Below are 26,324 nucleotides of genomic sequence, written 5' to 3'. Positions count from 1 at the left end.
GTGCATTCTGACTAAAACACATTCCTAGTTCAAGTTTATTCTCATTCATGTATGTCCAAGTTAACATCCTGTACAAAACTAATATAATGCAATATCATAGGGGATGAAATGTGCACTCTATGATATTGCAGCATTTATAATTTTTTTATGTTTACGTTGCAATTATATATGGAATGAGATTATTAAGCAAATTGTTACTCCTACATGCCAATTTAATAAAATAAGGCAACAATAATCATTTCACAAGGAGTTTAGTGAGCGATATGGTTGATTCAATGGTTGATTCAAATACTTAAAATGGTTGTACATAATAATACATTCTTATGTATTATTGCATTACAGTTGTAATAATAAAGTCTTAATTAACATTATGGTTATTTAACATATTTCGATATTATTATCAATTCAATTGTAGCATTTGGTTACATTATTGTGACAGGGCGGAGGGCGGGGCCGGGTCGTGATTATACACACCCGGTCCCTTATCAGGCTAATTAAGCTTCCAAGAGGGATAAAGGCCAATTGCGGATGGTGGTGCGACGAGAGAGAGATCGTTTACGGACATGTCCGTCATGTGTGTGTGTGTGTGTTTGTCTGTTTGTCTTTTGTTTAAGTTAATCATTAAAATATTGTTCTCGCCTCCTCCTTTCCATTGAACTGCTTTACAATTATGTTTTGTGATTTCTCATACCTTCTTTATATAACATCCATCCCTTGCACACTTTTGGCCTCTAGCATGTGTGGCTTTTCAGACAGATAAACAGCAGCAAAGGGCAGGGAACAGTAAAGTACAGAACTGTGAGCAAGAGTGTTACCCGCTAGGACAGCTGGGCGAACAGTTATGGAATTTTACGCAGGAGTACAATACCGAACTGATGTGGATTGATAGAAGTGGAGAGCCCGTCTGTGCACCAGTGGAGGTTATGACAGAAGCCTGGCCCCCCCATGTGCCCCCAACTCACAGAATAAAAATGAAATATGCAGAAAATCACAGTATTCAATTTCTTGTATAGTGACAGGGCAGAAAGTCTTGAAGAAGATAGAGAAGAGAGGACATCGGCGGCAGTTTATGCTGTGCCCTGCCGACTTCTGTCATGCCACACACAGCTTATTTTAGTTTCACTGATATACAGTATATATATATATATATATATATATATATATATATACACACACACAGGGTTGGGAGAGTTACTTTTGAAATGTATTCCACTACAGATTACAGAATACAAGCTGTAAAATTTAATTTGTAACATAGTCCATAAGATTACTCAAGATCAGTAACGTATTCTAAATACTTTGGATTAATTCTTCAGCACTGGTAGATTTTTTCACTTGTTTTGACTATAAAAACTGTCATTAATGTAAGACAAAATACACATGTTAAAAATACATTCTCTGAAAAACCTAAATATCTTATGCAGTGTTGATCTTGTTTTATTGATTTTTAGATATTGTTACAGGAAAAAAATAATATGATTTTTGCCCTAATATCAAAGGTCTTACTAGAAAAAAAGAAATTCAATTTCAAACTGAATTATCTTGATAAATAAAATGTGATCGTGCCTGGTAACATGTCCATGTAAAATGGCTAGAAATAGCATTTTAGCTTAGCGTAAAGCTGACAATATCCACAAGCTTTATTTCTATTTCTTCTGCTTCAAGGGGCGGCCGTGGTTCAGTTGGTAGAGCGGGTCGGCCACTAATCGCAGGATTAGTGGCACTAATTCGAATCCTGGCCCACATGACTCCACATTACCTAGGGAGAGACACTGAACCCCAAGTTGCTCCCAGTGGCAGGCTAGCACCTTGCATGGCAGCTCTACCGCCATTGGTGTATGAATGTGTGTATGAATGGGTGAATGTGTCACAGTGTAAAGAGCTTTGAATACCGTTAAGGTTAAAAAGGCGCTATATAAGTGCAGACCATTTACCATTTCAAACTTACTTCAAACCTCCTTCTCTGTCTGCTGTATGAATGTAACACATCATAAGAAATTGTTTCACCGCTGTTCAAATGCACTTTGGATCACATCATTTATATGTATAAATGTTTTCCATCTGAAAGGACTAAATATTAAATGAAACAAATGACAATAAAATGCAAAGTAATCTCATCAGTAATCAAAACACTTTTTGAATGTAACTGTATTCAAATTACCAATGATTTAAATTGTATCTGTAGTGGAATACAGTTACTTATATTTTATATTTAAAATACGTAATCCTATTACATGTATTCCGTTACTCCCCAACCCTGTATATATAGAACTGGATCGCTGAAGCAACGGTAAACTGCCAGCAGGAGGTGAAGCCACCGCAAGTGCTCAAGCGGCCATCTTGTTGTGCCCAAGCTCTCATAGAGCATCAGTGACTGACAGGTGAAAACGCCCGTTTCACTGTCTCCGACAATGTCTGTCTCTGGATACGACAGTCACATTTCGTCCACAAGTGACAATCATGTTTAATGTTTAATTTCCTCGTTATGGATAATTCATTACGAGGGAGAAAATATAAGCTGATCGGATCGCGATGCCAGAGCATCCACCTGCCCCGGTGCTCAGTCTATCAATGCAATAGAACGATCACCAAAAAAAGCGGGAAAACTGTCTACAGGTTGAAATGTATGTAGGAAAAGCTGTAATATCGGCTTGTTTAGGGTGATAATACGTCTTTACCACCGAGATTTAATCACCTTTAATGCCCGGGATTTACTTGTTTTCATATTTAAGTGTTCTTTGTAGTCATACATGGATACATGTCATAAATACATGTTCATTTGCCATATAAACCTAGCTTATAAGTTTAATTTAACTTTGTTTTGCATATCGCCTTCTGTGCATGAGCTTGGTTGCGGGAGAGCGCACTCTTATTTAAGTGACCGAGAACAAGGCACTTTTTGATGAAGAAATAAAACGAATTATCTGAACAAACACTTCGATGTTCACGATAAATAAGTCTGAAATATGTATCTCACCTCAGTTTCAGTGAATTTGTTTACATGCAGCTGATCTATTCGTTGATAATGTTTGTTAGAGATGGATACTGAATGATACACATAACTCGCTCTGGCTTTCAACAAACAGGAAACATATCCAACTTTAAATAAATAAATAATTACATGTCAAGGACATTTGGATTGAAGGGATGTACATGCAGATTTAAATTGCTGATTGAATGACACATTTTTACTCAATGAAATGAGATAGGGACATTGGAATGTTTGGACATAGCAATATGGTGGAGCAGTGTCTTTACTGTTTTGACATCATGAGCAATCCAGTTCTATATTATATATAAGTGTTCATAATTCCATAAACATAATTTTCCCCAAAATGTAAACATATTATGAATTTTTTTGTGCTTTGCAATTGTGATGAAAAAAGCTGTAGCGATTTTCATTCAACTCAAGTAAAATATATATTTTTTAAATGTACTCAAGTACTGTAACGAGGTTAGTTGTAATTCGTTAATTCCACGTTGTAATTCCACCTCTGCATTTCAGACAAAAAACGTTCTAACAAAACAAATGTTCTTTCCTCTTAGGTTGCTTTGCTGCGTGCTCATGCTGGAGAACATCTCCTAATAGGTGCAGCCAAACGTTCCATGCTTTATAAAGACATTTTACTATTAGGTAAGCAACAAAGAAAGACACATTGAGAATACAGTAACAAATTAGAAACTTAAACTTGCTGTGTAAAGTTGGTGTGAGTTTATGTGCTTACTTTTATAATAGTGACCGAGTTTATATTGTGAACAAATAGTTTCTCAATTTGTTCATGTTTCTCACAGGTAATGATCATATTATTCCTCGAAACTGCCCCGAGTTGGAGGTGAGCCGAGTGGCTGTTAGGATCCTGGACGAGTTAGTCTTTCCCTTCCAGGATCTCCAGATCGATGACAATGAATATGCATGCTTGAAGGCCATCGTATTCTTCGATCCAGGTAGATAAATATTCCAGAAACTGAAACAGAATTTTAAAATAGAGTATTGTTACAACTTTTGAGCATTCAGACAGATCTTATTAAATGGTACTTTCTCTACTCATTTAGATGCCAAAGGTTTAAGTGATCCAAGCAAGATCAAGCGTATGCGATACCAAGTTCAAGTTAGTTTGGAAGACTATATCAATGATCGCCAGTACGATTCGCGGGGACGGTTCGGCGAGCTGCTTCTTCTGTTGCCAACGCTACAGAGTATCACCTGGCAAATGATCGAACAAATCCAGTTTGTTAAACTCTTTGGAATGGCAAAGATAGACAATCTGCTTCAAGAGATGCTTCTGGGAGGTAATTACAAGAATGTCCAGTTTGTAACTGTTTCTGTTCAGTGAAAGGAACTTTTAATGGAACCTTTGTTTTAAAAGGATAGTTCACCCCAAAATAATAATTATGTTATAATTTTAATCAAGCTCATGTTATTCAAAACCCATATGATTTTCATTCTCGCGTGGAACACAAAAGGATAAATTAGGTTATAAATTAGGATAAACAAAAGGAAAAGATTTGATAAATTAGGAGTATTAGGGACTCACAGCCTTAAGGATAAATTTGGCAGAGTATAAGGGACTCACAGCCTCAAGGCCCTGATATACTTTATGAGAAATCGAAGAAAAAATGTGTATGACATAATTTAGAACAAAATATGGCCAAAAATAAGGCATTTTTGCATTTGTTTCGGTACGTAAATTTTAGGAAAATTTTAACTGACTGCTAAACACCTTCTTACTGCCATTGGTCCACAGCATCAGAAGGTATAACCTGAAAATCCACCTACTACTTTGTTTACATTGTTCAGTAAGACTCAGGCTGAGTTAGGAATTGCATGTTACACATACCACTTGTACTACTTTTGCCATATCTGTCTATGGCAGAAATAGTAAAAGTAGTGTGGTAGTATGCAATTCCGAACTCAGCGTCAGTATTCAACTCGAACACACCGGCATGCAGTTATTAGACAGCTGGTGCAAATGTACCTTCATCTGTTTGCTTAGAGATATTTTCCAAGACCATGTAATGCGATTTTTGTTTCATTTGTCTATAAAAGAAATAAAATCTATTCAAATACCGTCAAGTGCCCATTCACTCTTGTGCTATCTGTAGGGAAAGCCATTATTATCACCATTATTTTGTCTGCATTCTGCCCATTAACACTCTTTTATACAGGCACATCCATCTTTTTAGTAGTATCAGTATCATCATAACTTACAATAACAGAGTTTAATCGCTGCATATTATGGCCAAGTATAGCATTAGCAAAGAAGTTAGTACATTTGCTTTCAAAACTCCAAACTCATGCTTGTCAGTTATCCATGATTTGAATGTTCCCCTTCTGTCAAAATTAAGGATAAAGATAATTTTGTAGCTCAACCTCTAAAATTGTCTAAAACGGCACACTCACGCACAACACACGATGTAAAAACATCAAGACATGGCACAATGTCTGTTTAGCGCAAGTTTGCCACTTTAAACAGTGTGAACAGACACAAAACATATTCGATGTAAACAGCCCCCAAGACAACTGACAACCTCACGTGGGCCACTGAAACGGGCCGCATTTGGCCCATGGGCCATCAGTTGAATAGGCCTGCAGTATACCATTGCTCAACTATTTCAAACTTCTTGTTACCCTGTAAACGAAGAAGAATTCTTTGGAAATATATTGGTGTCTCAAATGGTGTCCACCAAAACAAACGCAACCCCCCCCCCCCTCCCCTTTTGGATAGATTTGGTTCTAAATGACATCACACCCATTCGTTCTTCGATTTCGAATGAAATATATCGTGGCCTTTAAACCTGTTTCTTATACACATACTCTATAAGTATACATCATAGACAGAGAATAATACTACTCTCCACATCAAAAAGAGTGGAGAATTTCTTTCATCTGAATCCTAATAAGCTTCTCATTCTGTCAGGTTCAGCAAATGAAGCCCCTCACACCCACCACTCTCTACACCCACATCTGGTCCAGGAGCACCTTAGTAACAATGTCATTGTTACCACCAACATGGCCACTACAATTCACAATGGCCAGATGTGTAAGTATTTTACACATCTTAAACTGATTTTTAATGACAATTTGTCATCATAAAGGAAAATGGAATTGGGACTAATACAGGTCTTGATGGTTTTCCATCAGTTTACATTCACTCTAATGGATGAAGCTATGGACAAACAGGCTTGTTGAAGTAATCTCTGCCAGAATTGTAAAAACTAATCAGGCTTACTTAGTCAAAGAAGGCTACTGTAATTCTTTCCTACCCTAATGCCTTCAGAAATGTCATAAGCGTGCTTATTTTTGGTCAACCAATGGTTTCTTTCTTCCAAATGTTATCATGCTATGCAAATTATGTCTATTTAAAGTTCCATAAGGTTCCAGCCCCATGGGGTCCCCTGATCTAACATATCCTCTTGCCCTCTTTCCGAACAGCCACTCCGGAAACTCCAATCCCATCTCCCCCCACGGCCTCAGGTTCTGATCACTACAAAATGGCTCCGGGAGTTATTGCTACAGTTCCCAAACATTCCAGCTCCATCCCTCAAACAACTATCACTAAACAAGAGGCAATCTGACTGCTTTAGGAGAAACATAGCTCATGGATTTAATTTAGTATTTTGTACAATGGTAGTTTTAAAAGGCAATAGGCTGACTCATAGACATTGGACACCGTAAAGCTGACATTTACAGCAGTTGAAGTAAAGGTTTTTTTAGGAAAGCCAATGTGAAAAGAATTTCCAGATTATTATTTTATTTGTTGGCTGTATGTATTTTTAAAACTAGAGTTGCATATTTATACTACCAAAGGAGTCATAAAAGCATTCAAAAAGTCAGAAATGCCCATAGAAAGGTTATGTGTTGTTTTTTCTTTTCTTTTTCCTTTTCTTTCAGGAGTTTGAATTTCATGTATGTTACAGCAGGCCTCTTTTCTGAATGTGATCAGATGTTTGTTCTATTGTACAGTATTTTAATAGCTTGACTCTTATAGTACTTTTGAGGTAGCCCGAAAGAATACATAACATTTTGTGCCTTGAAAAATATTGTTATTTACCAAAATGCTGAAAATTATTTTATGTATGTTAAGAGTATGTGCATTTCATATTTTTCTGTATGTGCCATACTTAAATTGTATATATAATGATTTCTTTCTTCTTTTTTCATAAACGGGTTTAGTCTGTTCCAAGTCACCCACTACGGGGGAAAAAGCGGGGTGAAAAACCCATTTTGGTCTCCTCTTCAACCCCTTAACAGTGACTATTAAGTAATGCATTTGTATGCATTCAGTGTATTTTAGGATAGAATGTCAAACTTCATTCATAACTAGTTTTAAATGTTGGTCTAACCATTTTACAATTGCCACCTTCAGGGAGAAGGATAATTTAAAACTTGCATTGTGAACTGATATAAAATACCAATGCTATATTTTTACATAAAAGTGTGCTGTGGTTTATTTTCATCCATATCTATAATGTTACCTTTTTTAACCTTCATTTATAACATGATTTAAATAGGTAGCAGTTATAGCACAAATGTTAAAATAGGACCCACTATAATGTCTATGGGAGGTCTGAACAAATATCTAATGATGAAATGATGAGTATTGATTTCAATTCCACTTTATATTAAATGTCTGCTATGCACTAATATTTAAATACATACAGTTGAAGTCAGAAGTTTACATACAGTTTAGCCAAATGCATTTAAACTCCTGACCTTTAATTGTAGAAAACTCTTATCGAAGAATAAGTAGAAAAGTCTTGTCAGTTAGGATCACTACTTTATTTTAAGAATGTGAAATGTCAGAATAACAGTATATATATTGATTTATTTCAGCTTTTATTTCTTTCATCAAAATCCCAGTGGGTCAGAAGTTTACATACAATTAGTTAGTATTGGGCAGCATTGCCTTTAAATTGTTTAGCTTTGGTCAAACCTTTTGGGTAGCCTTCCACAAGCATCTCACAATAAGTTGCTGGAATTTTGGCCCATTCCTCCAGACAGAACTGGTGTAACCCGAGTCATGTTTGTAGGCCTCCTTGCTCAGACTCTGTTTTTCAGTTCTGCCCACAAATTATCTATTGGATTGAGGTCAGGGCTTTGTGATGGCCACTCCAATCCCTTGACTTTGTTGTCCTTAAGCCATTTTGCCACAACTTTGGAGGTATGCTTGGGGTCATTGTCCATTTGGAAGACCCACTTTGCTTCGATAAATCCACATAAATTTCCTTCCTCATGATGCCATCTATTTTGTGAAGTTCACCAGTCCCTCATAGAGCAAAGCACCCCCACAACATGATGCTGCCACCCCTGTGCTTCACGGATGGGATGGTGTTTTTTGGATTGAAGGCCTCACCCTTTTTCTTCCAAACATAACAATGGTCATTATGGCCAAACAATTCAAATATTGTGATATCAGACCAGAGGACATGTCTCCAAAAAGTAAGATCTTTGTCCCCATGTGCACTTGCAAACTGTAGTCTGACTTTTTTATGGCAGTTTTGGAGCAGTGGCTTCTTCCTTGCTGAGCAGCCTATCAGGTTGTGTCGATATAGGACTCGTTTTACTGTGGATATAGATACTTGTCTACCCCTTTCCTCCAGCATCTTCAGAAGGTCCTTTGCTGTTGTTCTGAGATTGAGTTGTACTTTCACCCCAAACTACGTTAATTTCTAGGAGACAGAATATGTCTCCTTCCTGAGCGGTATGATGGCTGTGTCGTCCCATGATGTATATGGTACTATTGTTTGTACAGATGAACATGGTACCTTCAGGCATTTGGAAAATGCTCCCAAGGATGAACCAGACTTATGGAGGTCCAAATTTTTTTCTAAGATCTTGGCTGATTTATTTGGATTTTCCCATGTCAAGTGTGGTGGTGCAGGTGTGGTTAAGTGCCGGTTTCTGAATGGAGAGCGAGATCAGGAGATGAGAATGATAAAGATCATCACCTGGCAATGATTGCCTCTAACAGGTGTTTGTTATTGGAATTAGATTTTCTAAGCTGCTTAAAGGCACAGTTAACAGTGTACGTAAACTTCTGACCCACTTGAATTGTGATATAGTCAATTAAAAGTTTTTAAACAATTGTTGGAAAAATTACTCGTGTCATGCACAAAGTAGATGTCCTAAACGACTTGCCAAAATTATAGTTAATATTAAATCTGTGGAGTGGTTAAAAGATTAGTTTTAATGACTTCAACCTAAGTGTATGTAAACTTCTGACTTCAACTGTACATACAATGTACTTATTGTGTAACTACATGTTGTTCTGCAAAATTCTCACAAGATTCGCATTTGCTGCTAATGAGGTTGAGATAAGGGGTTTAGGGTATTCTAAACTTATTTCAAAGTGATGGGCACATCAGGGTTAGAAGGGAAGTGCATGAAGAGGTGCACCCGTCATGCTTAGTGCCCAATGTACAAGCCTCTGGAGGCAGTGTTATGATCTGGTGTTGCTTCAGTTGGTCAGGTCTAGGCTCAGCAACATTATGAGGCAATAAAATGAAATCAGCTGACTACCTGAATGTACTGAAGGACCAGGTTATCCCATCAATGGATTTTTTTCTTCCCTGACGGCACAGGCATATTCCAGGACACTGCCAAGATTCATCGGGCTCAAATTTGAAAGAGTCGTTCAGGCAGCATAAGGAATAATTTTCACACATGACAGAGTCTTGACCTTAACCCCATTGAAAGTTTTTGGGATGTGAATGAATTAAATTTATATAGCACTTTTCCCACCACCACTGAGCGGCATCCACCTGGATGACGGGATGGTAGTCATAGTGCGCCAGAACTCTCACCACATAACAGCTGTTGGTAGAGAGGACAGAATACAGTTATAGAGCCAATTCAGTGATGGGATTATTATTATTAGGAGGCCATGATTGATAAGGGCCAATGACTCTTTGCGAGAGGTGCCCTGGGATGTGCTGAAGAAAACTTTACCAAGTGGTTCGACTCTCCCGTCATCAATAAAAGATCTTGGCCAAACATTAATGCAACACTGGATGGAAATAAATGTTGTGACGTTGAATAAGGTTATCAAAACAATGCCATGACGAATGTGCGCAGTAATCAAAGCTAAAGGCAGCCCTAAATATTAACTAAATATTAGAGTATGCAACTATTTGTTTTGGCCAGGCAGTTAAGTACAATGCAAAAACATGTACATAATAAGTACATTTGATAAAATGCTCAGCCAAAAGTGAAAATTGTCTCATTCACTCACCCTCATTCCATCCCAAATACATATGACTTTCTTTTTTCTGTTGAACACAAACAAAGATTTTTAGAAGAATGTTTCAGCTCTGTAGGTCCATACAAGTGAATGGTCACCAAAACTGAAGCTCCAAAAAGCACATAAAGGCAGCATAAAGGTTTTGGATGAGAACAGTCCATAATATAACTACTTTTCACTATAAATCTTCACATCAGCTGTCTCCTTGGTACACTTCCTAGTGGCATCTCGTACTCTGCGCATGCGTCAAGCACTAGGAAGTATATTCAAGCTTGAAGTCAAGATAGTGCCTAGACTGTGAATTGTACAGAGACTGCAAGATGAACAGAGAATCTTTTCTTTACATTTTGGTCTATTCTTTCCAAAAACCGATTAGATTAGATGTGGATTAAACCACAAATTGAATGTATTATTTTTATGCTGCCTTTATGTGCTTTTTGGAGCTTTAAAGTTTTGGTCACCATCAACTTGCATTGTATGGACCTACAGAGCTGAGACATTCTTCTAAAAATCTTTGGTTGTGTTCTGCAGAGGAAAGAAATTCATACACATCTGGGATGGCATATGGGTGAGTAAATTATGAGAGAATTTTCATTTTTGGGTTAACTGTCCCTGTAAGTACATAAAGACACCTAATATAATGTGGGTCATTGATTTCTTAATACTTGCATGCCTTGTCAATTTTGAACTGATGGCTTATATACTTCAAAAGTGGTCGTGACCATATGGACATTATCAAATGTCTTTGATTATGGCAAAACATGACAAAAAATAGCAGTAAAACAAGGTTCAAAACAAAATGATAAAAGCGAGTGTACGTGGCAGAGCATGGTCAAGGATTTATAGTGCTGGGGGTGTGTACACTGCTCAACACTGATAACAGACAATAAAACAATTCATGATCCAGTAGTTTCTATTAAGAAATCTCTGTTAGGGGATGACATAACCAGATGTGTCAATTACTGAACGTACTTCCATTTTAATCATATTTACACTCACTGAGAACTATATTAGGCACACTATGGTCCTAATAAAGTGCCCGATGTGGTCTTCTGGTGTTGAAGACCATCCGCCTCAAGGTTCACTGTGTTGTGCATTCTTACTATTCAGCTCACTGCAGTTGTCAGAGCAGTTATATGAGTTACTGTAGCCTGTCAGCTCAAACTAGTCTGCCATTGTCCATTGACCACTCTTATTGTTGTGTGTGAAAATCCCAAGAGATCTGCAGAAAAAGAAATACTCAAACCAGCCTGTCTGGTACCAACAATTATGCCACGGTCAAAATGTGACATGTACGTGGGAACTTAACAGATAATGTCATTCATTATGACAACATTTCCATAAATAAAATTATTAATTTGTAAAAATGGATTTGTTATCCTTGTGAGTTCGATTCTCCAGGAGGAAATCAAATCCTGCAGGATACCGCCCAAATAGTTCCTGTAGTTTAACCTTGTCCTGCAGGATTTGAAATCTACCCTGCACAATATTCCTCCAGGGAATAAAGCCTTTTTAATGACCTGTAAGACAATTCTTGCACACAATTCTTTCCATTCCATCATAATATTCCTGCAGGATTGCTACAGGAAAATTATGCGAAAATCCTGAAGGAAAACTGCAGAAAATTACTGTAGGTTTTTTATTTTGTTTTTGGTAAGTGTGCTGCCACACGATTAGCTGATTAGAAAATTCCATGCTTAGTGAGTGTATATTTCCATAATTCAGAATCAAGATTTAAATCCAATATAAGGTTTAATTTTTGTGATTTCGTGGGGTTTTTGTAGACTTATTAGGGGCCGTTCACACCGAACTAAGTAACGTTTTTTTTTTACATGTCGTTTAAAAACGTCCACCAAAAATATCCATCTAACACATTGGAAAACAATAGCAAAACAGCGTGGAGGAAAACAAAACGTTTCGGTGTGAACAGCCCCTGAACGTCACTGAAAGTAACAATTTACAAAACCCAGACCGAATCAACGTGTACACTTTGATGTTATAGGTATTACTTATTGTATTGCTAGGAAAACATAACAACCTATACATTATTGCGCAGCTGTGCAAAAATACTTTGAGAACTTGAACAGGGAAACTCACCAAAAAAAGAGCGTTTGACGTCACGGATCACATGATTCAGAGTGACCAATTGAAGGACGCCTGTACACGGAACTGATTGCGGATTTCCTTGCCAGGTTGGTTATATCCACCGTTTGATTTCTGTTCGGTTTTGCATGAAGTGCACTACCGTTTCAACACAAAAACCTAAAACTGTCACGATAAAGAGAAATGTCCTCATTCAGCATTTTATCATATTCTGCCCGCCTTTTATTAATTGAATTAGAGTGCTTCATCAGGACAACCACTGTAAAGCTAGATAGAATTGTAAAGGTCATATCATAAATATGCTTACTTTTGTGTCTAGCAACAGCAATTGAAAATATTTGTTCTCATGTACATATATAATGCAGTTAGGTTACTGTTTAGACACAGTAGCCCAACTACAGTTGTTCTTAATGAAATCATTTTATATGTGTGTAGCCCTTATATTGTATTTTCTTTATCAAAACCTATCAATAAACTGCTCTATCATAATCTTTTTCACTTAATAAGACCTGGAATACTTTGACAGACAAATAGTCCATGGCAGACCAAAATGTCCACATTGATGTGGGCCCTCCAAGGGAACCTGTAGCAGGTGTAGGCTTCCCTGCTCCTCCCCCACCCATCTACGCCTGCACTCTGACCCCTGAACTGGTGGCCAAGGCCCGGGAAGAACTCCAGGAGAAGCCAGAATGGAGGCTTCGGGATGTCCAGACATTACGAGATATGATACTCAAAGACCACCCTAATCTGAGGACGCGGTTAGACGATGCATTTCTCCTGTGCTTCCTCAGGGCCAGAAAGTTTGATTATGACCGGGCCCTTCAACTGCTTCTGAATTATCATGCCAGCCGGAAGGCATGGCCTGAGTTTTTCCAGGACCTGAAGCCCTCCACAGTGAAGCATGTGCTGGAACTGGGTTTTCTCACTGTCCTGCCCAGACCAGACCCACATGGACGCTACATACTGTGTTTACGGCCAGGTAAATTGTAATTGACTAGTAACTGAACTGATACAGACATCAAGCTATGGCTAATTCTTCATTAGATCCACATAATACTTGTGCTGTTCATGCAAGATTAGAAATTAGTGTAAATTTAATAAGTAATGCTAAACAAAGCATGTCAGACAGCAGAATTCTGTTCTTATTTCACTTGAAGATGAAGAGTTCCCCTCTCCCCATGTTTAAATACCTTCTCCTATACCAGCTGAATATATAGAGACAACTAAAAGTAGTACAGTACATTGGAAGGCTTTGTGACACTATTGTTTTAGCCTCCCAAACAGCCCAACATGGCAACGTTGGCTCAATCAATGGAGTGAGTTTTCCGAACAATGGTAGACCGTGGAAGTTAAAGTTGAGTAAACTTTAAAAAAAGTAAAGAAACCAGATACAAAGTATTTTTAAGTTGGCTTGTGAAAGCCAACTTACTGAAATCCTATTTAAACTTATTATTAGTGGTGCTTGCAAAGCATCACTATTGTAATCTCACATACTTATTATTTTTATTTTTATTTTTTTAAAATTTTTTTTTTTATTATATCTCCGTACAAAACTTCGGCACCTAACTCGTCCCACACTAACTCGACCCACGAATGAGGTGTCAAATCCAACGGCCTATTGAGGACACGTGTGCTATGACTTTTATAAGCGATCGGGGTTACGGTATTTGCCCCAGGGGCAAAAAAGCGGCCGAAAAATCCCATAGACTTAACATTGCGACAAAATTTGACGCATCACAGCTCCGAGCGAGGATTTCGCATAAACGTGTGATTTGCTACATTTGAAGAGGCTGGCAGGCTCTGTAAGGGGTAAAAGTTGGGGTAATATGGGGTAAAAGTTGCACCCCTGGGGGGCAGGAGCTGCCCAAATTTGCCCCAATTGACTTACAATGGTGTAGGACGGCCCATGAAATGAAATTGCATAGGGATTTGGTATTGAACATAGCTCTGGATCACAGTGTCATACAGACAAGGGGGCGGGCTCATTTTACTCAGAGGACCAATCAGTCTCTCAGGATCATTTTGAATCTATCAAGCCACGCCCTAGCAACAATTTAGAGCACCTTAGCAACAAGTCCCATAGACTTCTAATCAAAGACATCAAAGGGATATCTCCGGATAGAAGTGTCATAGAAACACAAGGGTGGTCTCGTTTGACTCGGGGCAGCAAACAGCCAATCATGAATCACCTCAACACTTCCTAGCCCCTTCCTAGCAACCATTGTCGAGCACCTTAGCAACCAAAATCCATAGAGGGATATCTTCCATTCTGAATGTCACAGAGGCATGGGTTGGTTTATATCATTCATACTGACAAGCAGCCTTTGGAGTTTCATGATTGGCAGCTGCCAAGCCACTCCTAGCAACTAAACAGAGTACCCTAGCAACCGTTTAGCAATAACTATATCTCTGCACCAGAAAATCAGAGAGACTTCTGGGTTGATTTATTTCAATCAGGATGGCAAGGAGACTTGATTAGTATCACTATGGTAACTGCCTAGCAACCAGATGGGGTTACCCTAGCAACAGAGTAACAAATCACATATCTCTGCATCAGAAAAGCGTAGAGACTTCGGGTTGACTTATTTCAATCAGGATGGCAAGGAGACTTGATTAGTATCACTATGGTAACTGCCTAGCAACCAGATGGGCTTACCCTAGCAACCGAGTAACAACATCACATATCTCTGCATCAGAAAAACGTAGAGACTTCGGGTTGACTTATTTCACTCAGGATGGCAAGGACACTTGATTAGTATCACTATGGTAACTGCCTAGCAACCAGATGGGGTTACCCTAGCAACCGAGTAACAAATCACATATCTCTGCATCACAAAAGCGTAGACACTTCGGGTTGACTTATTTCAATCAGGATGGCAAGGAGACTTCATTAGTATCACTATGGTAACTGCCTAGCAACCAGATGGGGTTACCCTAGCAACCGAGTAACAAATCACATATCTCTGCATCAGAAAAATGTAGAGACTTCTGGCTTGACTTATTTCAATCAGGATGGCAAGGAGACTTGATTAGTACCACTATGGTAACTGCCTAGCAACCAGATGGGGTTACCCTAGCAACCGAGTAACAAATCACATATCTCTGCATCACAAAAACGTAGAGACTTCCGGGTTGACTTATTTCAATCAGGATGGCAAGGAGACTTCATTAGTATCACTATGGTAACTGCCTAGCAACCAGATGGGGTTACCCTAGCAACCGAGTAACAAATCACATATCTTTGCACCACAAAATAGTAGAGACTTCCGGGTTGACTTATTTCACTCAGGATGGCAAGGACACTTGATTAGTATCACTATGGTAACTGCCTAGCAACCAGATGGGGTTACCCTAGCAACCGAGTAACAAATCACATATCTCTGCATCAGAAAAACGTAGAGACTTCCGGGTTGACTTATTTCAATCAGGATGGCAAGGAGACTTGATTAGTATCACTATGGTAACTGCCTAGCAACCAGATGGGGTTACCCTAGCAACCAGTAACAAATCACATATCTTTGCACCAGAAAATAGTACAGACTTCTGGGTTGATTTATTTCACTCAGGATGGCAAGGACACTTCATTACTATCACTATGGTAACTGCCTAGCAACCAGATGGGGTTACCCTAGCAACCAAGTAACTAATCACATATCTCTGGATCAGAACATCAGTAGAGACTTCCGGGTTGACTGATTTCACTCAGGATAGCAAGGAGACTTGATAAATATCACTATGGTAACTGCCTAGCAACCAGATGGGGTTACCCTAGCAACCGAGTAACAAATCACATATCTCTGCACCAGAAAATAGTAGAGACTTCTGGGTTGACTTATTTCACTCAGGATGGCAAGGACACTTGATTAGTATCACTATGGTAACTGCCTAGCAACCAGATGGGGTTACCCTAGCAACCGAGTAACAAATCACATATCTTTGCACCAGAAATTAGTAGAGACTTCGGGTTGACTTATTTCACTCAGGATGGAAAGCAGCCATGTATTAGTATTACCTATGGTAACTTCATAGCAACCAGATGGGGTTACCCTAGCAACCGAGTTACAAATCACATATCTCTGCATCAGAAAAGCGTAGAGACTTCTGGATTGAGTTTATTTCAATCAGGATGGCAAGGAGACTTGATAAGTATCACTATGGTAACTGCCTAGCAACCACATGGGGTTACCCTAGCAACCGAGTAACAAATCACATATCTCTGCATCAGAAAAACATAGAGACTTCTGGGTTGGTTTATTTCAATCAGGATGGCAAGGACACTTGATTAGTATCACTATGGTAACTGCCTAGCAACCAGATGGGGTTACCCTAGCAACCGAGTAACAAATCACATATCTCTGCATCAGAAAAGCGTAGAGACTTCTGGGTTGATTTATTTCAATCAGGATGGCAAGGACACTTGATTAGTATCACTATGGTAACTGCCTAGCAACCAGATGGGGTTACCCTAGCAACCGAGTAACAAATCACATATCTCTGCACCAGAAAATCGTACAGACTTCTGGGTTGATTTATTTCAATCAGGATGGCAAGGAGACTTCATTAGTATCACTATGGTAACTGCCTAGCAACCAGATGGGGTTACCCTAGCAACCGAGTAACAAATCACATATCTCTGCACCAGAAAACACTACAGACTTCGGGTTGACTTATTTCACTCAGGATGGAAAGGAGCCATGTATTGTATTACCTTGGTAACTGCATAGCAACCACATGGGCTTACCCTAGCAACCGAGTAACAAATCACATATTTCTGCACCAGAAAATCGTACAGACTTCTGGGTTGATTTATTTATGACCATAATTTTTGTTCTTTTCAAGTTACAACATGCTGTTTGGCGAGTTTTGCCACGGCAAGCACCACTCACATTTTCTTCAGGAAATGTACCTATCTAGTTATTTATTAGTGGTGCTTGCAAAGCATCACTATTGTAATCTCACATACTTATTATTTTTATTTTTATTTTTATTTTATTTTTATATCTCTTAACAAAACTTGACACCTAACTTCGTCCGCACCGTTTGGCGTAGACCCACGAATGAGGTGTCAAATCGAGCGACCTATTGAGGACACGTGTGCTATGACTTTTATAAGCGTCGAGTGCGGTATTTGCCCCAGGGGCAAAAAGCGGCCGAAAAATCACATAGACTTAACATTGAGACAAACTTTGGCGTCACAGCTCCAAGCGAGGATTTAGTAGAAGCGTGTGATTTGCCACATTTGAAGAGGCTGGCAGGCTCTGTAGAGCATACCTCAATATGGGGTAAAAGTTGCACCCCTGGGGGCAGGAGCTGCCTAAAAATGCCCCAATTGACTTATAATGGTGTAGGGCGGCCCATGAAATGAAAAGGCATAGGGATTTGTATTGAACATAGCTCTGGATCACAGTGTCATAGAGGCGAGGGGTGGGCTCATTTTACTCAGGCGACCAATCAGTCTCTCAGGATCATTGTGAAGCTATCAAGCCACGCCCTAGCAACCATTAAGAGCACCTTAGCAACAAGTCCCATAGACTTCTATTGAAACATATCAAAGGGATATCTCCGGATAGAAGTGTCATAGAAACACAAGGGTGGTCTCGTTTGACTCGGGACAGCAAACAGCCAATCATGCATCAAATCAACACTTCCTAGCCCCTCCTAGCAACCATTGTCGAGCACCTTAACAACCAAAATCCATAGAGGGATATCTTCCATTCTGAATGTCACAGAGGCATGGGAGTTGGTTTATATCATTCATACTGACAAGCAGCCTTTGGAGATTCATGATTGGCAGCTGCCAAGCTACTCCTAGCAACTAAACAGAGTACCCTAGCAACCGTTTAGCAGTAACTATATCTCTGCACCAGAAAATCAGAGAGACTTCTGGGTTGATTTATTTCAATCAGGATGGCAAGGAGACTTGATTAGTATCACTATGGTAACTGCCTAGCAACCAGATGGGGTTACCCTAGCAACCGAGTAACAAATCACATATCTCTGCATCAGAAAAGCGTAGAGACTTCGGGTTGACTTATTTCAATCAGGATGGAAAGGACACTTCATTAGTATCACTATGGTAACTGCCTAGCAACCAGATGGGCTTACCCTAGCAACCGAGTAACAAATCACATATCTCTGCATCACAAAAACATAGAGACTTCGGGTTGACTTATTTCAATCAGGCTGGCAAGGACACTTGATTAGTATCACTATGGTAACTGCCTAGCAACCAGATGGGGTTACCCTAGCAACCGAGTAACAAATCACATATCTCTGCACCACAAAATAGTACAGACCTCTGGGTTGATTTATTTCATTCAGGATGGCAAGGACACTTTATTACTATCACTATGGTAACTGCCTAGCAACCAGATGGGGTTACCCTAGCAACCAAGTAACAAATCACATATCTCTGCACCAGAAAATATCACAGACCTCTGGGTTGATTTATTTCACTCAGGATGGCAAGGACACTTGATTACTATCACTATGGTAACTGCCTAGCAACCAGATGGGGTTACCCTAGCAACCGAGTAACAAATCACATATCTCTGCACTAGAAAACAGTAGAGACTTCGGGTTGACTTATTTTACTCAGGATGGCAAGGACACTTCATTAGTATCACTATGGTAACTGCCTAGCAACCATATGGGGTTACCCTAGCAACCAAGTAACAAATCACATATCTCTGCATCAGAAAAGCGTAGATACTTCTGGGTTGGTTTATTTCAATCAGGATGGCAAAGACACTTGATTATGATCACTATGGTAACTGCCTAGCAACAAGGAGGGGTTACCCTAGCAGCCAGTAACAAATCACATATCTCTGCACCAGAAAATTGAAGAGAATTCTGGGTTGATTTATTTTAATCAGGATGGCCAGGAGACTTGATTAGTATCACTATGGTAACTGCCTAGAAACCAGATGGGGTTAACCTAGCAACCGAGTAACAAATCACATATCTTTCCACCAGAAATTTGTAGAGATTTCGGGTTGACTTATTTCACTCAGGATGGCAAGGAGACTTCATTACTATCACTATGGTAACTGCCTAGCAACCATATGGGGTTACCCTAGCAACCAAGTAACAAATCACATATCTCTGCATCAGAAAAGCGTACAGACTTCTGGGTTGGTTTATTTCACTCAGGATGGCAAGGAGACCTGATTACTATCACTATGGTAACTGCCTAGCAACCAGATGGGGTTACCCTAGCAACCGAGTAACAAATCACATATCTCTGCACTACAAAACAGTAGAGACTTCGGGTTGACTTATTTTACTCAGGATGGCAAGGACACTTCATTAGTATCACTATGGTAACTGCCTAGCAACCATATGGGGTTACCCTAGCAACCAAGTAACAAATCACATATCTCTGCATCAGAAAAGCGTAGATACTTCTGGGTTGGTTTATTTCAATCAGGATGGCAAAGACACTTGATTATGATCACTATGGTAACTGCCTAGCAACAAGGAGGGGTTACCCTAGCAGCAGTAACAAATCACATATCTCTGCACCAGAAAATTGAAGAGAATTCTGGGTTGATTTATTTTAATCAGGATGGCCAGGAGACTTGATTAGTATCACTATGGTAACTGCCTAGCAACCAGATGGGCTTACCCTAGCAACCGAGTAACAAATCACATATCTCTGCATCACAAAAACATAGAGACTTCGGGTTGACTTATTTCAATCAGGATGACAAGGAGACTTCATTAGTATCACTATGGTAACTTCCTAGCAACCACATGGGCTTACCCTAGCAACCGAGTAACAAATCACATATCTCTGCATCAGAAAAGCGTAGAGACTTCGGGTTGACTTATTTCACTCAGGATGGCAAGCACACTTGATTAGTATCACTATGGTAACTGCCTAGAAACCAGATGGGGTTACCTTAGCAACCGAGTAACAAATCACATATCTCTGCACCAGAAAATAGTACAGACCTCTGGGTTGATTTATTTCACTCAGGATGGCAAGGACACTTGATTACTATCACTATGGTAACTGCCTAGCAAACAGATGGTGTTACCCTAGCAACCGAGTAACAAATCACATATCTCTGCACCACAAAATAGTACAGACCTCTGGGTTGATTTATTTCATTCAGGATGGCAAGGACACTTTATTACTATCACTATGGTAACTGCCTAGCAACCAGATGGGGTTACCCTAGCAACCAAGTAACAAATCACATATCTCTGCACCAGAAAATATCACAGACCTCTGGGTTGATTTATTTCACTCAGGATGGCAAGGACACTTGATTACTATCACTATGGTAACTGCCTAGCAACCAGATGGGGTTACCCTAGCAACCGAGTAACAAATCACATATCTCTGCACTAGAAAACAGTAGAGACTTCGGGTTGACTTATTTTACTCAGGATGGCAAGGAGACTTCATTAGTATCACTATGGTAACTGCCTAGCAACCATATGGGGTTACCCTAGCAACCAAGTAACAAATCACATATCTCTGCATCACAAAAGCGTAGATACTTCTGGGTTGGTTTATTTCAATCAGGATGGCAAAGACACTTGATTATGATCACTATGGTAACTGCCTAGCAACAAGGAGGGTTTTGCCACGACAAGCACCACTCACATTTTCTTCAGGAAATGTACCTATCTAGTTATTTGTACTTTTATTCTATTATTATTCTTATATCTCTTAACAAAACTTCGACACCTAACTTCGTCCGCACCGTTTGGCGTAGACCCACGAATGAGGTGTCAAATCGAGCGACCTATTGAGGACACGTGTGCTATGACTTTTATAAGCGATCGGAGTGCGGTATTTGCCCCAGGGGCAAAAAAGCGGCCGAAAAATCCCATAGACTTAACATTGCGACAAACTTTGGCGTCACAGCTCCGAGCGAGGATTTCAGCAGAAGCGTGTGATTTGCCACATTTGAAGAGGCTGGCAGGCTCTGTAAGAGCATACCTCAATATGGGGTAAAAGTTGCACCCCTGGGGGCAGGAGCTGCCCAAAATTGCCCCAATTGACTTACAATGGTGTAGGGCGGCCCATGAAATGAAATGGCATAGGGATTTGTATTGAACATAGCTCTGGATCACAGTGTCATAGAGACAAGGGGTGGGCTCATTTTACTCAGGCGACCAATCAGTCTCTCGCGATCATCTTTCACAAGCCAACTTAAAGTTTGTCTCGACAAACTTTTTCTAGTTGAGTTTACTCAACTTCAGGCAAATTAGTTGAACTTAATTCAAGTGGGACTGTAAGTTTAATGAACTTAATACTATAAGTTAAACAAACTAAAAAATATTAAGGAGTTTTACAAGTAGAATGAGTTAAATAAACTTGAATATTTAACTACAACTGATCATCATTTTCAGTATTCTTGTTATAAAATGATATTCCTCACTAATCTGGTCTACATAAGTTCATATGTCAGGCCCACCAACATAAGTAGATTGTTACTCACAGTTAGTCACAATTAATTCATGTCAACTTAACTGAAGAAACTTTATCAAAGTGAACAATAATCAACCTGATGGTGACTTTAAACAAAACACAACTTTTTGCAGCAATACATGAATCACACATGGAGCTGAAACATTTTGTTAATTCAAAACATTTTAATTAAATCAAGCTCAGCCATACAAGGATTCCATAGATTTTGACTCATGAATTTTAAGGGGCCAATTCAGCCACTAATGGCCTCCTCGGGACTGAGAATCAGTGATCAAACTGAGCATGCTCAAAAGCCTGCAAATTCTACCTAAACCGCTAAACTTGACATTATATGTGCTCACTGTTTAAAAATGTAAGTTACTCTGACATAAATGGCATAAAAGTCGACTTTTATTTATTTATTTAAAAAAATAAATAAATAAAAGTAAACTTTTATTTATTTATTTTTTTAAATATTCTCAAATTATAGATAAACTGAATTTTAAAGTGAATTGAACTATCTGACAAAAAGTTTTTACAGTATGTTACAGTATGCTACTCTGTGTTGTTTTTGCTCTTCTAGGTAAATGGAAGCCTAATGATTTTCCATTTGTGGACAACATTCGGGCTGTTTATTTAACATTAGAGAAGTTGATTCAGCCTGAGGAAACCCAAGTGAATGGAATTGTTATCCTGGTGGATTATGCAGGAGTTGGCCTCTCTCAAGCTTCTAATCCAGGGCCTCTTCTGGCAAAGAAAGTTGTTGGTATCCTTCAGGTAAGACATCAGTAAATGCTGATAAATAACGACAGAGTCTTTGATTCTGGCTGAAGCACTGAACAACTGCTTTTGTGTTTCAGGATGGATTCCCAATCAGAATAAAGGCAGTAAACATTATAAATGAGCCACGAATCTTCAAGGGTATTTTTGCAATAATTAAGCCCTTTCTGAAAGAGAAAATGGCAGAGAGGGTAAGTCACTAGGTTGTGATCTGAGAACTGGTATTTACACAGAAACATTTTTAATTAATAAAAACTGGATTTTTTTAATCCAGTGTTTTATTTACTTTTTTCAGACAGAATTGATATGACTTGCATACCTTCATTTTAGCATAATTACTAGCAACAGGATGTCATTGTGGGCCTGTCTTTACCCCACAGTATGTCCTGCATGGATCAGATTTGGCCTCTCTCCACCAAGTCATCCCTCTATCTGTGCTGCCTAAAGAGTATGGAGGTATGGCTGGTAGACTTGATATGCCTGCCTGGTCCAGAACACTGCTGGAGGCTGAGGAGGAGTTTGTGGTGGAGTTCTGTCAGCCTGATCCTCTAGAGGGCGTAATTCTGCCAGACTCAATGCTCTTCGAAGGAGAGCAGGCTGGGGCACATGGAGAGGAATCCTTCAGACATCTACGATCTCAGCTTTACTATTGTTACTGACCTACAGTAAACTTGACACTTTTTTTTTTTTTAAATTTGTTTTGCTGACCAGTTATGTAAGATGTCAAACTATTTAGTTCTAACAGTGCGATATCAAACACTGAGGTCACTGCATAGGAGTCACCTTTTAAAAAAATAAAAAATAATCTTGTCAAAGAGCTTTTAGATGCTGGGAGGCATACTCAGTTGGCCTACTCTAATCTGATCACTTGCGTTGTAAAATCTTTATTCAAGATCATTTTCACATAATACTTGTGCTGTTCATGCAAGATTAGAAATTAGTGTAAATTTAATAAGTAATGCTAAACAAAGCATGTCAGACAGCAGAATTCTGTTCTTATTTCACTTGAAGATGAAGAGTTCCCCTCTCCCCATGTTTAAATACCTTCTCCTATACCAGCTGAATATATAGAGACAACTAAAAGTAGTACAGTACATTGGAAGGCTTTGTGACACTATTGTTTTAGCCTCCCAAACAGCCCAACATGGCAACGTTGGCTCAATCAATGGAGTGAGTTTTCGAACAATGGTAGACCGTGGAAGTTAAAGTTGAGTAAACTTTAAAAAAGTAAAGAAACCAGATACAAAGTATTTTTTAAGTTGGCTTGTGAAAGCCAACTTACTGAAATCCTATTTAAACTTATTATTAGTGGTGCTTGCAAAGCATCACTATTGTAATCTCACATACTTATTATTTTTATTTTTATTTTTTTATTATTTTTTTTTATTATATCTCCGTACAAAACTTGACACCTAACTCGTCCCACACTAACTCGACCCACGAATGAGGTGTCAAATCCAACGGCCTATTGAGGACACGTGTGCTATGGCTTTTATAAGCGATCGGGGTTACGGTATTTGCCCCAGGGGCAAAAAAGCGGCCGAAAAATCCCATAGACTTAACATTGCGACAAAATTTGACGCATCACAGCTCCGAGCGAGGATTTCGCATAAACGTGTGATTTGCTACATTTGAAGAGGCTGGCAGGCTCTGTAAGGGGTAAAAGTTGGGGTAATATGGGGTAAAAGTTGCACCCCTGGGGGCAGGAGCTGCCCAAATTTGCCCCAATTGACTTACAATGGTGTAGGACGGCCCATGAAATGAAATTGCATAGGGATTTGGTATTGAACATAGCTCTGGATCACAGTGTCATACAGACAAGGGGGCGGGCTCATTTTACTCAGAGGACCAATCAGTCTCTCAGGATCATTTTGAATCTATCAAGCCACGCCCTAGCAACAATTTAGAGCACCTTAGCAACAAGTCCCATAGACTTCTAATCAAAGACATCAAAGGGATATCTCCGGATAGAAGTGTCATAGAAACACAAGGGTGGTCTCGTTTGACTCGGGGCAGCAAACAGCCAATCATGAATCACCTCAACACTTCCTAGCCCCTTCCTAGCAACCATTGTCGAGCACCTTAGCAACCAAAATCCATAGAGCGATATCTTCCATTCTGAATGTCGGAGTTGGTTTATATCATTCATACTAACAAGCAGCCTTTGGAGTTTCATGATTGGCAGCTTCCAAGCCACTCCCTAGCAACTAAACAGAGTACCCTAGCAACCGTTTAGCAATAAATATATCTCTGCACCAGAAAATCAGAGAGACTTCTGGGTTGATTTATTTCAATCAGGATGGCAAGGACACTTGATAAGTATCACTATGATAACTGCCTAGCAACCACATGGGGTTACCCTAGCAACCGAGTTACAAATCACATATCTCTGCATCAGAAAAACGTAGAGACTTCTGGATTAGTTTATTTCAATCAGGATGGCAAGGAGACTTGATTAGTATCACTATGGTAACTGCCTAGCAACCACATGGGGTTACCCTAGCAACAGAGTAACAAATCACATATCTCTGCATCAGAAAAACGTAGAGACTTCCGGGTTGACTTATTTCAATCAGGATGGCAAGGAGACTTGATTATTATCACTATGGTAACTGCCTAGCAACCAGATGGGGTTACCCTAGCAACCGAGTAGAACATCACATATCTCTGCATCAGAAAAATGTAGAGACTTCCGGGTTGACTTATTTCACTCAGGATGGCAAGGACACTTGATTAGTATCACTACGGTAACTGCCTAGCAACCAGATGGGGTTACCCTAGCAACCGAGTAACAAATCACATATCTCTGCATCACAAAAACGTAGACACTTCCGGGTTGACTTATTTCAATCAGGATGGCAAGGAGACTTCATTAGTATCACTATGGTAACTGCCTAGCAACCAGATGGGGTTACCCTAGCAACCGAGTAACAAATCACATATCTCTGCATCAGAAAAATGTAGAGACTTCTGGCTTGACTTATTTCAATCAGGATGGCAAGGAGACTTGATTAGTACCACTATGGTAACTGCCTAGCAACCAGATGGGGTTACCCTAGCAACCGAGTAACAAATCACATATCTCTGCATCACAAAAACGTAGAGACTTCCGGGTTGACTTATTTCAATCAGGATGGCAAGGAGACTTCATTAGTATCACTATGGTAACTGCCTAGCAACCAGATGGGGTTACCCTAGCAACCGAGTAACAAATCAAATATCTTTGCACCACAAAATAGTAGAGACTTCCGGGTTGACTTATTTCACTCAGGATGGCAAGGACACTTGATTAGTATCACTATGGTAACTGCCTAGCAACCAGATGGGGTTACCCTAGCAACCGAGTAACAAATCACATATCTCTGCATCAGAAAAACGTAGAGACTTCTGGGTTGACTTATTTCAATCAGGATGGCAAGGAGACTTGATTAGTATCACTATGGTAACTGCCTAGCAACCAGAGGGGGTTACCCTAGCAACCGAGTAACAAATCACATATCTTTGCACCAGAAAATAGTACAGACTTCTGGGTTCATTTATTTCACTCAGGATGGCAAGGACACTTCATTACTATCACTATGGTAACTGCCTAGCAACCAGATGGGGTTACCCTAGCAACCAAGTAACTAATCACATATCTCTGGATCAGAACATCGTAGACACTTCCGGGTTGACTGATTTTACTCAGGATAGCAAGGAGACTTGATAAATATCACTATGGTAACTGCCTAGCAACCAGATGGGGGTACCCTAGCAACCGAGTTACAAATCAC

The 26,324-nt window shown here is 39.4% G+C and overlaps 2 protein-coding genes across 4 annotated transcripts in view; both read left to right on the top strand.

Moving 5' to 3' along the window:
- The window catches only part of hnf4a (hepatocyte nuclear factor 4, alpha), a 34,147-nt gene extending 26,711 nt beyond the window's left edge, over positions 1-7,436 (top strand). For all 3 annotated transcript variants that reach the window (XM_052092274.1, XM_052092275.1, XM_052092273.1), the window contains exons 6-10: positions 3,547-3,634; positions 3,793-3,945; positions 4,054-4,290; positions 5,919-6,041; positions 6,434-7,436. In XM_052092274.1, the coding sequence (XP_051948234.1) occupies positions 3,547-3,634; positions 3,793-3,945; positions 4,054-4,290; positions 5,919-6,041; positions 6,434-6,576 (744 nt within the window). In that variant the 3' untranslated portion in view covers positions 6,577-7,436. The remainder of the gene's footprint in view (positions 1-3,546; positions 3,635-3,792; positions 3,946-4,053; positions 4,291-5,918; positions 6,042-6,433) is intronic.
- A 4,967-nt stretch (positions 7,437-12,403) lies between these two features.
- Positions 12,404-23,210, top strand: LOC127619334 (alpha-tocopherol transfer protein-like). Its single transcript, XM_052092215.1, has 5 exons — positions 12,404-12,433; positions 12,879-13,323; positions 22,355-22,548; positions 22,632-22,742; positions 22,932-23,210. Exons 2-5 carry the CDS (start codon positions 12,882-12,884, stop codon positions 23,208-23,210), a joined length of 1,026 nt encoding a protein of 341 aa, XP_051948175.1. The 5' UTR covers positions 12,404-12,433; positions 12,879-12,881.
- Positions 23,211-26,324: the final 3,114 nt, after the last annotated feature.

Source organism: Xyrauchen texanus, chromosome 25 (assembly GCF_025860055.1).
Source record: "Xyrauchen texanus isolate HMW12.3.18 chromosome 25, RBS_HiC_50CHRs, whole genome shotgun sequence".
Taxonomy (NCBI): Eukaryota; Metazoa; Chordata; class Actinopteri; order Cypriniformes; family Catostomidae; genus Xyrauchen; species Xyrauchen texanus.
Note: the sequence above shows the minus strand (reverse complement) of the source record. Positions and strands in the feature narration are given on the sequence as shown.